This window comes from Dioscorea cayenensis, chromosome 11 (assembly GCF_009730915.1).
Source record: "Dioscorea cayenensis subsp. rotundata cultivar TDr96_F1 chromosome 11, TDr96_F1_v2_PseudoChromosome.rev07_lg8_w22 25.fasta, whole genome shotgun sequence".
NCBI lineage: Eukaryota > Viridiplantae > Streptophyta > Magnoliopsida > Dioscoreales > Dioscoreaceae > Dioscorea > Dioscorea cayenensis.
Genome location: NC_052481.1, coordinates 17,955,118 through 17,971,620, shown reverse-complemented (window position 1 = coordinate 17,971,620; position 16,503 = coordinate 17,955,118). Strand labels below are relative to the sequence as shown.

The following is a 16,503-nucleotide window of genomic DNA, read 5'->3' as shown; positions in this document are numbered from 1 at the left end:
TTATCCAATTCCTACGGTGGATGAGTTATTGTATGAACTTTATGAGGCTAGGTTCTTCTCTAAGTTGGACCTTTGATCCGGATATCATCAGATTTTATTAAAGCCAGAAGACAGATTTAAGACTGCCTTCAGGACTCATAATGGTCACTACCAATGGTTGGTCATGCCCTTTGGATTGACCAATGCTCTAGCTACATTCCAAGCACTGATGAATCAGATATTTAGTTTTCCTACAAGAAAATATGTCTTGGTTTTTTTTTATGACATTCTTATATATAGCCTGTCTTGGACTAACCATCTTATACATTTGGAAATAGTTGTTAGTACATTACAGGAACACAAGTTATTTGTGAAATTCTCTAAGTGCAGCTTTAGGTTACAGGAGGTGAAGTACTTGCCCATATTTTTTCCGTTAATGGGGTAGCTATGGATAATTCCAAGGTTCAGGCAATTGTTGACTGGCCAGTTCCTAATTCACTGAAACAATTGCAAGGGTTTCTAGGTTTGAGCGGGTAATATAGGAGCTTTATTCGCAGTTATGCTACAATTTCTAAGCCATTGACAGACCTTCTAAAGAAAGACAGTTTTGTGTGGAATTCTGCTTCATTGGAAGCTTTTGTTCATTTGAAAATAGCTGTTACTACTACACCTGCTTTAATTTTCCTAGACTTTTCTCAGCCCTTCACATTGGAAACAGATGCATCAGGTACTGGAATTAGGGTTGTGTTGAGTCAGAATAAACACCCCATAGCTTATTTTTCCAAAAAAGCTATCTTCCAGAATGCAAGTTCAATCTGCCTACATTAGAGAGTTGTATGCCCTCACTGAGGATGTTGCCAAATTCAAGCACTATTTAATTGGGCATAAATTTGTGATTAGAACTAATCAACAGGATTCGAAACACTTGAATTCGCAAGTTATACAAACTCCTGAACAACAAAAGTAGTTACCAAAGTTATTGGGCTTTGATTTTTCAATTGGATAAAAACTTGGGGCTGATAATTTGGTAGTAGATGGTCTTTCCAGGTGTTTTTTACTAGCTTTCTCTGCTGTCTAAACTTCCTTATTACAGTTGATTCAAACTGCTCAATCACAAAGTAAAAAAGTTCCAGGATATTATTACTGCCATCGAACAAGGCCGGCATCAGTATTCTGATTTCAATTGGAGGCATAGTTTGTTATGGTGGCATGATAAAATTGCCATTCAAGATGATTCTCAATTACAAACCACTTTGTTGTAGAAATTTCATTCCTCTTTTTTGGAGGACATGCAGGACAGTTGAGAACTTTTATCAGATTAGCTTCTCAGTTTTACTAGCCAAGTATGAGGTGTGCAGTGAAAGATTTTGTGCAATGTTGTGATGCCTGTCAAAGAGCCAAACATTCAACTGCTCATCTTGCTGGTTTACTACAACCTCTCCCAATTCCAACTCAAATATGGGAGGACATTTCTATGGACTTTATTTGTGGTCTTCCATTGTCCAAGGGATTTTCGGTGATTTTTGTTGTGGTCGACCGACTATCTAAATATGGACATTTCATACCTATGAAAGGAAATTTCACCAGCCATTCAGTGGCTCAATCATTCATTTCTAATGTTCTGAAGTTGCATGGCTTACCTAAGACTATTGTGAGTGATCGAGACAAGGCCTTTACTAGCAAGTTTTGGCAAGCCTTGTTTCAACATATGGGCACTAAATTAGCTATGTCTTCGGCCTACCATCTGGAGTCTGATGGACAAACGGAGAGTTTGAACAAATGCGTGAAGCACTACTTGCGTTGTTTTATTGCTGAGAATCCCAGAACATGGGTGGATTTGCTTCCATGGGCTGAATTATCTTATAACACAGCTTTTCACACTAGTTTGGGAACGACCCCTTTCAAGGCCGTGTATGGTCGCGAACCTCCTGATCTTATTACTTATCCCACTTCAGATGATCCAATTCTAGTTTCAGAATTGCTGCAACAGAGGGACAAAATCTTGAAGCAATTGAAGACTAATTTGGCCAAGGCTCAAGCACGCATGAAACATTTTGCAGATAAGAAGCGTCGTGAAGTGCATTTTAATGTGGGAGATTGGGTTCTTGTCAAATTACAGCCATATAGACAACATTCTGTATTTTTGCGCAGAAACCATAAATTGAGTATGAAGTATTTCGGGTCTTTTCAAATTCTACAAAAGATTGGTAATGTGGATTATCGTTTAGCATTGCCAGAGGATGCTAAAATTCATCCAGTCTTTCATGTCTGTGTGTTGAAATTATATAAGGATCAATTGGATGATGGTATTCAGCTTCTATCTCCACAAACTGAGGATCGGGGTCCAATTATTCATCAAGAATTTATTCTTCAAATTCGGCAGGTTTTTCGTCATGGTAAACCAATCAACCAGGTGTTAATTCAATGGTTGGGGTTACCAATTACTGAGAATTCTTGGGAAGAAGTTTCAGTAATGAAGATTCAATATCCTCATATTTTCACAGACCTTGAGGACAAGTTCTGCTTTGATGGAGGGGCAAGTGAAATGTTTCCCAATAAATTGTCTTCTAAACCAATGGGAGGAAGCCAGGTGGATATGATTAAAAAGGGTGTTATCAATGATTGAGAATGCTCTGAGCGCCACGTGTACTGCAAGATGGGGAAGGTTGTTATGCAACCAACGGTGGAGATGAATCTGGAAAAGAAAAGGAGAGAAAGGCGTGGAAACACACGCTTGGCAGATTATTGCTGGGGTATAAATAGAGAAACATAAGGGAAAATAAGGGAGGGGATTAGTGAAGTCTGAGGCTCTACTCAGAGGAGCAGAGAAGGAATTCGATGAAGATTTCTCGTCGGATTTGGTTATCTTAATTCTTGCTATTCATTTAGTTTGTTAATTGTTCTTGTTCTTACATTCTGCTTGGATGATTGATGATGATATTTTTGAACTCTGTGATGAGACAGACTCTGTTTGTGATTTGATTTGGAATGTCTCGATCTGAGATCTTAGCTTGAATGTTGAAATGAACTCAGATCCTGAGAATTTCCTTGGTGATGTTTATTATTATTTATAAGCTTATCAGTTGTTATATAATTTATTAGTAATTATGGTCAATTATTTTAATTGTAGCCCTTTAATTTAGTGTTAGTTTATTTATTTTGTTTATTATTTTAACTTCACCTATAATTTTTTAACATTGTTTATTTTTTTTAATTTTATATTTAGTGAGTGATATTTTAATTATTTTATTTTATTTTTAAATAAAAGAATGTACAAGTAACTTAATTGGATAAGTAAACGAATTAAGTATATATCATCCATCTTTTTTTAAGTTATTTTGAATTATCACGTAGAAGAAAGTAGAATTTAAAAAAGAAGAACTTAAATAAAATGGTTTATATTTATATATTACCATTATAAAATCATCCCTCCCATTAGTTTCTAATAATGAAAGATAAATAATATACATATATATATATACACAATATGCATATATATACACATATATATTTTTTATATAAATAAATATAAAGGTTTAATACACCCTGGGTATGGAAAAAAAACCCACCTTCATCAAAGTAAAAGAAACAACTTTTCATAAACCCACAAAGTTATTATGATGATATCTTCTAGTAGGATAAATTTATTTAAATAGGTACTCAATTATATGAATAGTTTTTATTAAGTTACCAAATTATAAAAGATTCTAATTGAGTAGCTCAACTTTTTATTGGTTATTTTTGTCACAGATAGTTACGCCATTAATGGTAAACTAATATGGCAAACTACACCACGTAATATTTGTCATGTAAACACTGTTTTGTAGCTAATCAAATTTTTAATTGAGGTTTATTTGTTTGCTCAATGTTTGGTTTTAGTGGGAAAAAAAAGGTTGATCCGCCACGTGATGGTGTTGATGTGGAAAATATTGTGTGGCGTAGCTTACCACATCAATTTGTCATTAATAGTGTAATTAGAAATCAAAATAACCAGAGGGCCGGTTCATCGGCCCGTACTGTAGACGGGGCGGTTACGGGTTGATCCCGCCGGGTCAGAACCGGGTTGGACCCGGAGGGCCGGGCCTAACTGGGTTGAGTTTTTTTTAATATTATTGTTAATTATTATTATTTTTTTTAACTAAGTGCAACATGGGTTTATTGTTATTATTTTTTAGTAAATGCATGTTGGTCATGACCTTAAACTTGGACAACAAAAACAAACCACTTGAGCTACAATTTATTTTTGACATTTATTAGAAAATTATATATAGATAGATGTAGGATATAGATCAAAATATTTTACATATATATTTAATTTATAAAAAAATTAAGAGACTATATAATAAATTAAAAAAACTATATAAATTAATCATGAAAAATATCAAAAGTATCAAACAATAAATTTTTCATAAATATTTTTTTAAAATAATTATTTTTGTTAATCGTCTTTTTGACTCATAAATGACTTAGTCCCTCTACATACGCACACTCTTAAATTCTCTTAAATAGAGCACTCTTATTTGTCACATATATATTAGATTATTTTTGTTTCAATTTATAAAATAAAAAAATAAAAATTACAAAAAAATTGTTTTTTTAACTTATGTATATTAATTTATAAAAAAATATTAGTAAAAAAAGGAATATCTTTTGAATAATGGTTAACACCATACTATTTTTGATTAAGTAACTTTTTATTTCAATGACAACATGACGTGCATCAATAATAACTCTATAGTTAAAAGACTCAAAATTGAAATCTAGAGGCAACCTAAACTATAATAAATAAATAAGTTAATGATAACTTTAATTTAAAATAAGAATACTACTTGATATGTAATTTTTGCTGAACTTAAAAATGTGTGCTAATAATTTAATTTGATATATAAACAAATTAAAATGTAACTTATTTTATCCTTTTTAAAATTATTTTGATATTTCTTAAAAACTTTTAAGTTATTATAAATTATTTTAAATTTTTTGTTCTTTGGAATTAAATTTTTTTTAAAAAAAATTTTTGCAGTTTCTTTATATTTATTTATGGTTTATATTTAAATGAGGAAGATATGTAGATCAACTGGTTAATGTGATAATTTCCCTGGTGGTGGTCCTTGATTCGCATCCATGGCATATTTTTTTGAAAAAGTTTATCCATTTAATTTGTAAATAAAATATTGTAATTTAATAATAAAAATGGTGAAAACCCGCCGGGTCATCCATTTAATTTGTAAATAAAATATTGTAATTTAATAATAAAAATGGTGAAAACCCGCCGGGTCAACCCGGCCCAGCGGGCCTTTTCTATAGCACAGGCTGGTTCCGGGTCTGATTTTCACTGAACCGGATTCGGCGGGCCCGATTAACTGACCTGTGCCCACCTCTAGTCCAAACAAGAATACTCAAATCGTTGGCTTACTATTTGGATAATTTACCCTATTCAACTATATATATATATATATATATAACTCCACTTCTAAAAACATGTTGCGGTGTGGCTCTCATGTTGCCAAATGGCCAATCTTATGCTGCACGCTCACTCAAGAAAACCCTGCAAAACGCTTGGCAAGCTCACATCATGCCAAGTCTTCCTTTCTCCAAAACCTCATCTTTCAAATTCCAACAAAACAAATTTCTAAAAACAAAAGCATAAATTTTTCTGGAGTCAAAAATCATGACAAAATATTTTGATGAATTTTCAATTATACTCTGTCCATTTTTTTTTATTTGTCAGAAATTTATATATTTTTTTATTTGTTATTTTTTAACATAAAAAAATATTTAATATTTTTTTAAAAAATTATCTTTAACACTTTATTAAAAATTTTTTTTCTGAAATTAAATATGAGGAAAAAAATACGAAGATATAAATTAATAATAATTTTAAAAAATTAACTACATTTCATATAAAATTTTATAAAATAAATAATTATTTTAATACATGAAATTCGATTAACCAAGAAAGTAAATAAAAACAGAGGGAATATATATATATACACACACGTTGCACCCATCCTCAAAAATTCCACATAATATCACACCATAAACAATGGCCATAACCTTGTCCACGTACACCTCCATCTTCTCCTCACAATTCTCATATTATTTAATTATTTATTTATTTACATTCTTAATAAGTCTTCAACGGGTGAAGCTCAACAAAGGGCCATCAATGGCGGCTCAATACAACAACCCATTCCTCACCTCCACTCTCCACACCCTTCCCTTCCGTCCAAGACCTTCTCTCTTCCTCCTCCCTACAACACTCAGGCAATCCTCCAACCCCATCCGTTCCCATCTCCACAACCACACCAAACCTCTCACTACCGCTCTCCTCATCTCCTCTCTTGCCCACCCTGCCCTTGCCGCCGACGAGATCTCACCCCCTCCCGTTCCCACCCCCGTCCCCTCTGCCCAATCGGAAATCGCTTCCAAGACCACCAACCCCTTCTCCCAAGCTCTCCTCACTGCCCCCAAACCCCAAGCCTCCTCTGACCTTCCTGAGGGCTCCCAATGGCGCTACAGCGAGTTTCTCAATGCTGTCAAGAAGGGAAAGGTCGAGCGCGTTCGTTTCAGCAAGGACGGCGGCGTCCTCCAGCTCACCGCCGTCGATGGCCGCCGCGCCTCCGTTATCGTCCCCAATGACCCAGATCTCATCGACATCCTCGCGATGAACGGGGTTGATATCTCTGTTGCTGAGGGCGAGGGGGGGAACGGTCTTCTTGGATTCATCGGTAATCTCTTGTTCCCATTCCTCGCGTTTGCCGGGTTGTTTCTTCTATTCCGGCGCGCACAGGGCGGGCCTGGCGGTGGTCCGGGAGGACTCGGAGGGCCGATGGATTTCGGTCGATCGAAATCCAAGTTCCAGGAGGTGCCGGAGACTGGAGTGACCTTCGCCGACGTCGCCGGAGCTGATCAGGCCAAGCTGGAGCTCCAGGAAGTTGTGGATTTCTTGAAGAATCCGGACAAGTACACAGCTCTGGGCGCGAAAATCCCCAAAGGGTGTCTTCTGGTTGGCCCGCCGGGAACGGGGAAGACATTGTTGGCCAGGGCAGTGGCCGGAGAGGCCGGTGTCCCGTTCTTCTCGTGCGCAGCTTCGGAGTTTGTGGAATTGTTTGTCGGAGTTGGGGCATCGAGAGTGCGTGATTTGTTCGAGAAGGCGAAGTCGAAGGCGCCGTGCATTGTGTTCATTGATGAGATTGACGCAGTAGGGAGGCAGAGAGGAGCTGGGCTTGGTGGTGGGAATGATGAGAGGGAGCAAACCATTAATCAACTGTTGACGGAAATGGATGGGTTCTCAGGGAACAGTGGGGTGATTGTTCTTGCGGCGACGAATAGGCCGGATGTACTTGATGCTGCATTGCTGCGACCGGGAAGGTTTGATCGACAGGTCACTGTGGATCGTCCTGATGTTGCTGGAAGAGTGAAGATTTTGCAGGTTTGTACCTTTTCTCTGACTTAATTTGGTGCTTTAACACTGGTTTTCATGTTCATGATTGATTACTGGTTTTGCTGTGATGATTTGTTTATTGTTTGTATGTTTGTTGATGAAGATTGTTTGATAGTTGTTTTGTTCGGTACTCTAGTTCCAAGGAATTTGCTTTCTTTCTTCAAATTGGTAGTTGTATAATATCTTATTTTTCATGTTCAAAATTGCTCTGTTTTTGATGAATTGCTGGTTTTGCTGTCATGCTTTTATTTGTGGGTGAAGATTGTTTGATACTTGTTAGGTTGGACACTTTAGTATCTATGGTATGTTCTTTAGCACTAAGTTATTGGAATTTGCTCTCTTTGTTCAATTTGTTTGTTCTACCTATACACTTATTTGAATTTGAAGCTTATGATTAAGTTATAATTCTTAAGTTATATTTAGTCTATGTACATGAAAACCATTAATCATCACCCCTGGACCAAGTTTTGGGAGAGGGAATGGTGGTTAAGAGTATTAAGGATTATAATAGTCATGACGATTATTCTGATTACTTTTCATTGAAGTAATTATGATTATTGTGCTCGGGAGTCTTCTTATTTATGTAATTTCAACTTTGTATCTAGATGCACTTGATTTCTGTTCTCCAGTTAATTTTATAATAACTACTTTGATTAGTTAGTTGCCTTACTTGTGTTTGAGACAGCAAATGCTTAAGAGTATTGCTATTCTTTTTGAAGACCAATGGGTATTTGTACGACTAAAACTTACCTGCATGATGATTATTTGCAGAAAATTTACAATTCTGAATGATAATTTTTCATTGCAATCGTTTTCATTCATTTTTTAGAAAACATTCTATAAATGCTATTTTCCAAATTGCTAATTCCAAAATATTTGGGCAACACAACTAGTATCTGCTCAATCTTATTTTTGAAGCTTCTCATTGTCCTGACACCATTGGTAGAGAGGCTGGCACTTTGACCATTGTTTAGGTTTCATGAGACAAAACATTTTTACAGGTGCTCATAAGCTGTCCGACTTGGTAGATTATCTTTTGTTAAGCTGATCATTCCTATAACAAATTTTAGCACAATAATGGCAATATAACCTATTTAAGGACATTAATGCCAATACATGTTCTGGTGAATTATTCTTTTTCCGTCCGTGATCGGGGCAGGTTCACTCCAGAGGGAAAGCACTTGGCAAGGATGTTGACTTTGAGAAAATTGCTAGAAGAACACCCGGCTTTACTGGAGCTGATCTTCAAAACTTGATGAATGAAGCAGCTATTCTTGCAGCAAGACGTAACCTTAAGGAGATAAGCAAAGATGAAATCTCAGATGCCCTGGAGAGGATAATTGCCGGACCTGAGAAGAAGAATGCTGTTGTGTCTGATGAGAAGAAAAGACTAGTTGCGTATCATGGTAAAATGCTGTTTCAATATAGTCCTCCTTATGCAGATCCTGTCAATAAATTTCAGAATGGTAACAAGCCTGTTGTTCCAATATGTAGAGGCAGGACATGCCCTTGTGGGTGCTTTGATGCCTGAATACGATCCTGTTGCCAAAATCTCCATTATTCCACGAGGTCAAGCTGGTGGCCTAACTTTCTTTGCTCCCAGCGAGGAGAGGCTGGAGTCTGGCCTATACAGCAAGAGCTACCTAGAGAACCAGATGGCCGTTGCTTTGGGTGGACGGTAAGTCTCTGAGGAAGAAAAAAAAAATCCTGATTTGTTATTATCTCATGTATTATATTATATCAATGTGTTTGCCCATTGTGCAGGGTTGCCGAAGAAGTGATTTTTGGTGATGAGAATGTTACTACAGGAGCTTCAAATGATTTCATGCAGGTTTCACGTGTGGCGAGGCAAATGGTGGAAAGATTTGGTTTTAGTAAGAAGATTGGGCAGATTGCAATAGGTGGCCCTGGTGGAAACCCTTTTCTGGGCCAGCAGGTATGCTACTCTACACCAGTAAATGGACTTGATTTATCATCTTAACCAATCAGAAGAGGCAACTACAAATGTATATTTATCTAAACCACATTTAATTCAAACCATGCAGATGTCTACCCAGAAGGATTATTCAATGGCAACTGCAGATGTAGTAGATGCCGAGGTGAGGGAACTTGTAGAAAAGGCTTATTCAAGGGCCAAGACTATCATTACCACTCACATCGACATCCTTCACAAACTAGCTCAACTTCTCATTGAAAAGGAAACCGTTGATGGTGAGGAATTCATGAGTCTGTTCATTGATGGCAAAGCTGAACTCTATGTAGGATAACCGAAGATACGTAATATATATATATACACAAACAAAGAAAAAGCACAAAACTAATGCATCATTAAAAATCAATGTAGTAATGAGTGTTTCTGATGCAAAAATGTATTCCAATTTGGCTTCTGGCAAATGTGGAAACATGATGTTGTATATACCTTGTGTGTGGATAACGGTCAAGTGCCTTGTCTGGTATTCGTCAGCCTTTGCTCTTCTAGTGTAGTTGCTTCCTTTAACATGTCTGCGGAATCGCTGTTCATATTCAGCTGGCGCAGGGCAACTGCCTGCATGTAGAATACCATAGGCCAATCTGGTTGAATGCACTGTGCTAGCATGGCATCTTGAAGGGCGTTGTCAGGTTGATCAGACATTAGATAGCATAGGCTTCTCCTCACATACACAGTAGGTGACGTCGTTTCTTCCAAATCTACAAACTACATAACAGAACAAGTCCTTATGTTTACACAGTTGCAAGATCAGACTTTTTATTTGAACCTTTGTATTTTTTACATATTTACAATGATATATATTACTACAAAGAAAATAAAACAGAAGAAGAAGAACTAATAAAAGAGTCAATGGCCCCTTGGCTTATGGACGCCGGATCTCTTGTGTAGCGTATTTGTTTTGATGAAGGCATGAGTTCAAACTCTAAAATTCATATAAGTTGAAAGTATATGTGTGTTGATGTATTAACTTCACATTTGTGCATGTTTTTTTTATTTCTTTTGATTAGAATACTTGTGTTCTATTTGTTAAAAGAAAAAAAAAAAAAATTACCTGAGAGTAGCACTCAATGGCAGTCTTAATAACTCTATCATTGAAGGCCGAGTCTCCTCTCTTCCTGATCTCCAGCATATCTCTCACCTGTTGTGTCCACTCCCTAAAAGATGCCTAAAACAGAAGAAGAAGAAGAAAATCAGATTGACTGATGACATCTGATGAAATACATTGCAGCAAGTGAGATTCATGTGTTGTATCAGTTCATGTAATTAGTAGGCACTCTATTATTAAAACTTAAGTTTATTATTGCTCAAATATAATTGAATAACGTATACAAGTTATTTAATCTATATCAACATGATTTAACCCAGGCTCAAAAGTGTGAAAAATCCACTTCATATATGAACTCATAAGTTGAGGTTTACTTTCTTTCTTCCCTTCTTTCTTTCTATTAATACTTGGCAGTTGGCACCACAATAGAACCAAACCAAAAAATTTCCATTATCAGTAGCAGGTACGTCCCCTTCTCCAAAACTTGATAGGTAATTATTATACACTAGCCGAAAAACTCAAGTACAGAATTTAACATATAGACTGCTAAGAATGATATCAACCTCCCCATTTGCTTCATCATCATTGTATTGTGCCGAAACCAGAATCTGATGAATGGCTGTGAGGTCCATTCTGACAACAGCTTCAGCCATAGGAAACGAAGTCGGTTGACGAATTAACCGGGCTTTATCTTGCTTCTGAGTCCCCTGCATTTGTGGGGTTTCATTTGGCTTTGGACTGCTCCTCAGCATTGGTGGGTTTTTATCTTGCTTCTCAGACCTCCACATTGCCTGCATTGAATGTGACAAAGTAAACATCAAAATCTCACATCACATATATAGGGCCTCGCTGAAGTTATTTACAAATTGCATGCAAGGTTACAACATGCTTACCAAGAAATGCATAAATGCCACATACAATAGATATACATAAGCATATAAAAAAAAAAAAATCACTAGTTGCTCACCAAAGCTTTGCTTTGAACTTCTACAAGGGTTGCAAAAACACCTGCTATAGTAGGCCGGGCCTTAGGCTCATAACGCAAACATTGAGAAGCAAGTTGCACCAAAGCAGTTGCCTCTTCAATGGGATATTTACCCTTCAAATGAGGATCCAGAAAGGTGTGGATATCATTATCCCTCATCATGTCTAGAGCCTGGAAGCATGAAACATGATTATAACAAATAGTTCATAAATTATTTTGAATAGAATTTCAGAAATGCAAGAGAAAATTTGGGTGTGTGCACTTATGATGCTTTTGGTTCATTGAAAAGTGAATTGCAAAAATCTGTCCAAGGGAATCAGTTGAAGAAAAAAAATCAGAAAGTAATTAATCTATGAGATATTTGGCATGTATAAAAGCCTGACCTGACCTGGTGGAACTTGCTTTCCAGTAAGTAGATCCAGTAGCACAGTACCAAAGCTGAAAATCACGCTTTCAGGAGTGATTCTTCCTACAAAAGGAAAATAAATTACAGTAATTTTCCACACTTTCAGGAGTGATCTAAATTACAGTAATTTCATACAATTTTTCGGCTAAAACTTATTAAATGGTAGCTTTAATTAAAATACAAACACAAATACTTAATGATTTTTGCTTAAAAGAGAATCGAAGTACATGTAGATTGACAACCATAATATAATTAAAGATGCCTGTCAACTACAGCAAATGAATTTCAAGAAATGGTAGGTCAATACCATTGTTTAAGAACTCTGGAGGATTGTAAGCAAGGTTAGTGCTGTAACATTTACTATCCCTGCTATTTTTCACAAGACCGAAACAGGAAAGACAAGGAATACCATCCTGCAAAGGAACAAAATGTGAACAAACTACTAAATTACTAAAAAAAAAGTTTACTCCCACACTTAATAATAATAAAAAAAAAACCCTCCCATCACTCCCTCCCCATATCTTTCATTCTATTCCTTAGAAGTGCTCCTCGAAATTTAAGGATTTCAAAGAAAATACCCAGCCTAAATTCTCTATTAGCAATACCCACTTTTAAGTTCCAACTTTCCCATTTAGAAAATGGAAAAATAGTTTTAATAAATTATCTATTACCACCCAATAAGCAAACTCATAATTGTCATAGCATAACAACAAACAGATAGTCATGTAACTTCTTAATATAGTGGAGGATTATTATAACAATCAAAATTATGCAAACAATTAAAAAAATTATGTTATCAAAACTAGGGAAATAGTCACAATTGTGTTGATGATATTATGAGGGTACCAAATAGTCCTACATCAACAAGGCGGCCATGGCTGATATTAGAGTAATTGATAGTCCCATAACCTATCAACTTAAGCTTTTGGGTTGAATTGAGTCAACAAAACATGTTTAGTTTTTATATGACCGAGACAACCTATTGAAATCGATACTTAACAAAGATGACGATAGCTGATATTTTACTTTTGTTTCTTAGAGCAATTATACAGTGTAATATTTGAAGAGAAAGCAATAAAGGTTACTTGCCTTATTAATTGGTCCATTAGTATTATCTAAAGTTTATTTCTTTTAAAAATATTTACTGGCATGACCTTATCAAAGAGAATTCTATATGAATTCAGATCATGATACACGGCTCGTCCTTCATTGCTGCAGTATTCCAAGGCTTCTGCTACATAGCTTGCAACTCTCAAGCGCCTAGCCCACTTCATGTTGTGATTTTTAACTGCAGAAACAATTGAAAAATCATTAATATCTTAAAACATGATGGAACGAAGATACATGAAAAATTTGTATGATCTCCTTTCAAAAAAATGCAAATGGTAGTTGCAGGAAAATTTACAATGTTACATTATGAAAGCAAGGTATAATTTGAGTATATGAGATTTGACCAGCATACTATTACACCAAACCTTTCCGAGCCGCAGAAAAGTGAAGGGTAGCTGCAATGCCATTCTCTACATAAACCAGATGGACTTATCTTCACTTGAAAGTCCTTTCCAATGGAGGAAATTAGAGGACCTATCTGACCCATGTATCAAGAAAAAGCTTGAAGCTGGGATAGCTTCCATCCTGTTTTGCATGCCATTTTGGACATTCTAAAGGGATGCACTTGGAAAGATATTTTTTGACCCAACTTTATCATAGTGGTGAAAATTTGTAACAAAATCAATCAAGCCCTGCTAATGTTCTCCAGAAAAAGGAGGGTGCTAACAGAGAGACTCCTTACCCATATGTTTGCTGACTTGATGCTGTCTTGAATTCTATAGAAGTGGCACTTTCTTACAAGATGCAATGGAGAAAAATCTGGGTTTATAGCTCAAGCTAGTTTTATTAACAAATCCAAACAGTAATTTATTTTAATCTCTAATCAGTCTTTATAAACTCTGGTTTACTAGTCTTAAATTTGTAACCAGTGAATGAGACTCCAAGAAAGCTGGATTTAGCTAGCATAAAAAACTACCAATGCAGCTCCATACAACTGCTTTGCATGCAGATTCAATCCCAGAGCATCAAACAGTGACTTTAAAAAGAATCCTAAAACTCCATTCAATCACATGACATCAAGAAATACCAATTAAAGAATCTACTAAAAAAGAATTCTAAACTCCATTCAATCTAATCACATCAAGAAATATCAAAGAATCAGCACAGAACCAAAACAAAAACAAGGAGAATACGAGGGAGAACAAAACATACAGAGATGCTTGGCAAGCGTATCATTGGGCATGAACTCCGCCACAAGAAGCCTCTCATTCCCATCGCAGCAGTACCCAATCAAGTTGACAAGCCGCCGATGTCTCAACCGTCCCACTGCAATCGCCTCCTCCTACAAAACCACACCTCCAAATCCCTCACCAAGAATCACAACAAGATCACCAAGAAACAAGAACTTAAACAAGAACCAACCCTGAAATGCTCAGCATCAGGCCAGGCGTCCCTGGAGAACCTCTTGACAGCGATTTGCTGGAGGCCACGAAGGTGGCTCCTGTAGATGGTGTTCGGGACTTTTGCGCCGCCTTCTCTACCGGAGCCACCTTCTGGGATGATGTTCCCAAAGGAGAATCCATTCGTCGCCTCCATAAGCTCCGCGAGAGTGTAGTGGGGGATGGGTGCTGTTTTCCCGGCGGGTGGTTGCGACTGCTGATGATGCGTGGGGTTGACATTGGTGCTGGGGGCGTTGTGCTGGCCGTCGTCGCCGGAGTTGGGATCCTCCAGTTGGTTGGGGGCGGAGGGGCAGCAACCCATCGCCGGCGAGGGAGTTGGGGAAATGTGATGTGCTTGTGAAGATGATTACTATTCTTGTTCGGTGGTCAGTCTATCCTTTTATACGCTTTTCTGTTGACTTTTTATGGTACACTTTTTTTTTAATGATTTATTTATTTTTTTGTTTATTTTAGATTTTTTTAATTTTACTTTAAAAATATCAATCTGTTAAGATTATTTATTATTTTAATTTATTAATTAATTATATTTATATAACACAATATTTGTTTAATGGTAAGCCTTTATCTCATCAAATTGATAAACTACTTTCATTAATAAAAAGAGAGTATTATTTTGTTTTTTTTATATAAGTCTAATTTTTAATATATTTTTCATAATTTATATGTTTTTAATAAAAAATAATTGTTACTGTTGACTTTATGCTGACGTTTTTCCTTGAGCTTTATCTTTTTTTTTTGTCATATTTGATCCACAGTGTCCAAGGTCAGATAGTGTTGTGAAGCTGCAACTTGTGCATCTTTTATATGGGAAGAATTTTGGTTGACTGTTAGTCAGTGTCACGTTGTCATGAAGCTGGCGCTCTTTTCCAGTTTGCTCCCTGAACACGAACTATTTTGATTAAATTTTAAAATATGCCATTTGGTCCCCAGAGGGATTAATATAAACTCTCATACGCGGGATAGCGCAGAGATTTTCATCTGACCAACTTGTTGGGCTATTTTATTTTAAAAAAAAAAACAGTATTTTGATTAATATTGAATTTTTTTTTGAAACAATATCTATACTCATGGATTTGAAGGAAAAACAAACTGGCTGTGTCAGCCATCAAAATCAGTTTGGATTTCATCAGTTCTCTTTTCAATTTTGATGAGCCTGACAACACAACTATGGACTTAGTTGATCAAGCTTCACCCATGTTTTGTTTGGGTTGCTTTTGATCTCTGCCGACTCCCCGGAGAGCCTTCTCCCTTATATATATATATATTTGAACTTAACCTTTTAATCACTTTTAGTGGTTAATCGCAGCATTTGTATACTTATTCTCCTACTAAACTATTTCGAAGTTTATTCATGATTGTCATTGTTTAATTTGGAGATTTATTGGTGGGTTGAGACTGAACTCTTTTGAGTTTCTCCTTCCCACAGATACTGCTGGTGGTATCATTATTGCCTGGGATGGCACCTAGGTAAATGATACCCTTATTTACAAAGGACAATTTTCCATTACTATGGAATTCACAAATCTATTCTCTAACATTAAATGGGTTTGCACTAGTGTTTATGGACCTAATGTAGCTCCCATCAGAGTTGAATTCTGGAACGAGATCCGCACAGTTAAAAACTTACACGATTTACCCGGGTTAATATGTGGAGATTTCAATACTTTATTTTCACTGGACGATAAAAATAAAGGAGATCCTAACCCTAGGGATATTGCTAATTCACAAAAGCACCTAGGTGATCTCAATCTTATTGATCCTCCTTTATCTGGCCATAAATTCACTTGGACTAATGGACAATCAGATCCAATATGGATCAGATTGGATAGATTTCTTTATTCACATGACTGGCCACTGTTTTTTCCTAATAACTTCCAAAGTACTTTACCTAGATTTGGCTCTGATCATTCTCCTATATACATGGAATTTGGTAATCACCCACCAAGAGCAAGAATCTTCAGATTAGAAAAATCTTGGTACACCAATGATCAATTAGAAAATTTAATTCATGATTGGTGGTCTGATCATAACTTTGAGGGTTGTGGCACCTACATAATATCTAAAAAACTTGCATTCTTGAAATTGAAACTACGCCTGTGGGCCAAAGAAAACTTTGGAACTTCCAATATTCATAAAAAAAG

General features: G+C 36.2%; 2 protein-coding genes across 2 annotated transcripts; one reads left to right on the top strand and one right to left on the bottom strand.

Moving 5' to 3' along the window:
* Window positions 1-6,117: 6,117 nt before the first annotated feature.
* LOC120272005 (ATP-dependent zinc metalloprotease FTSH 1, chloroplastic-like) lies at window positions 6,118-9,867 on the top strand. Its single transcript, XM_039278708.1, has 5 exons — window positions 6,118-7,414; window positions 8,586-8,832; window positions 8,921-9,104; window positions 9,191-9,362; window positions 9,472-9,867. The coding sequence occupies exons 1-5, from the start codon at window positions 6,149-6,151 to the stop codon at window positions 9,691-9,693; spliced, it is 2,091 nt and encodes a 696-aa protein (XP_039134642.1). The 5' UTR covers window positions 6,118-6,148; the 3' UTR covers window positions 9,694-9,867.
* Window positions 9,829-14,663, bottom strand: LOC120271670 (serine/threonine-protein kinase BSK1-2-like). Its single transcript, XM_039278346.1, has 9 exons — window positions 14,325-14,663; window positions 14,115-14,244; window positions 13,007-13,140; window positions 12,160-12,265; window positions 11,830-11,915; window positions 11,429-11,617; window positions 11,025-11,252; window positions 10,468-10,581; window positions 9,829-10,121 (listed from the first exon to the last, which is right to left on the bottom strand). Exons 1-9 carry the CDS (start codon window positions 14,661-14,663, stop codon window positions 9,864-9,866), a joined length of 1,584 nt encoding a protein of 527 aa, XP_039134280.1. The 3' UTR covers window positions 9,829-9,863.
* Between the last annotated feature and the right edge of the window lie 1,840 nt (window positions 14,664-16,503).

Bases quoted from the DNA above. Each gene is read 5' to 3' on its own strand.
- LOC120272005 (XM_039278708.1), top strand. From the start codon at position 6,149: ATGGCGGCTCAATACAACAACCCATTCCTCACCTCCACTCTCCACACC. The intron at 8,833-8,920 runs GTAAAATGCTGT...TCCAATATGTAG, and splicing joins AAGACTAGTTGCGTATCATG to AGGCAGGACATGCCCTTGTG. The intron at 9,363-9,471 runs GTATGCTACTCT...CAAACCATGCAG, and splicing joins ACCCTTTTCTGGGCCAGCAG to ATGTCTACCCAGAAGGATTA.
- LOC120271670 (XM_039278346.1), bottom strand. From the start codon at position 14,663: ATGGGTTGCTGCCCCTCCGCCCCCAACCAACTGGAGGATCCCAACTCC. The intron at 14,245-14,324 runs GTTGGTTCTTGT...GTGGTTTTGTAG, and splicing joins CTGATGCTGAGCATTTCAGG to GAGGAGGCGATTGCAGTGGG. The intron at 10,122-10,467 runs GTAATTTTTTTT...TCTGTTATGTAG, and splicing joins CCATTGAGTGCTACTCTCAG to TTTGTAGATTTGGAAGAAAC.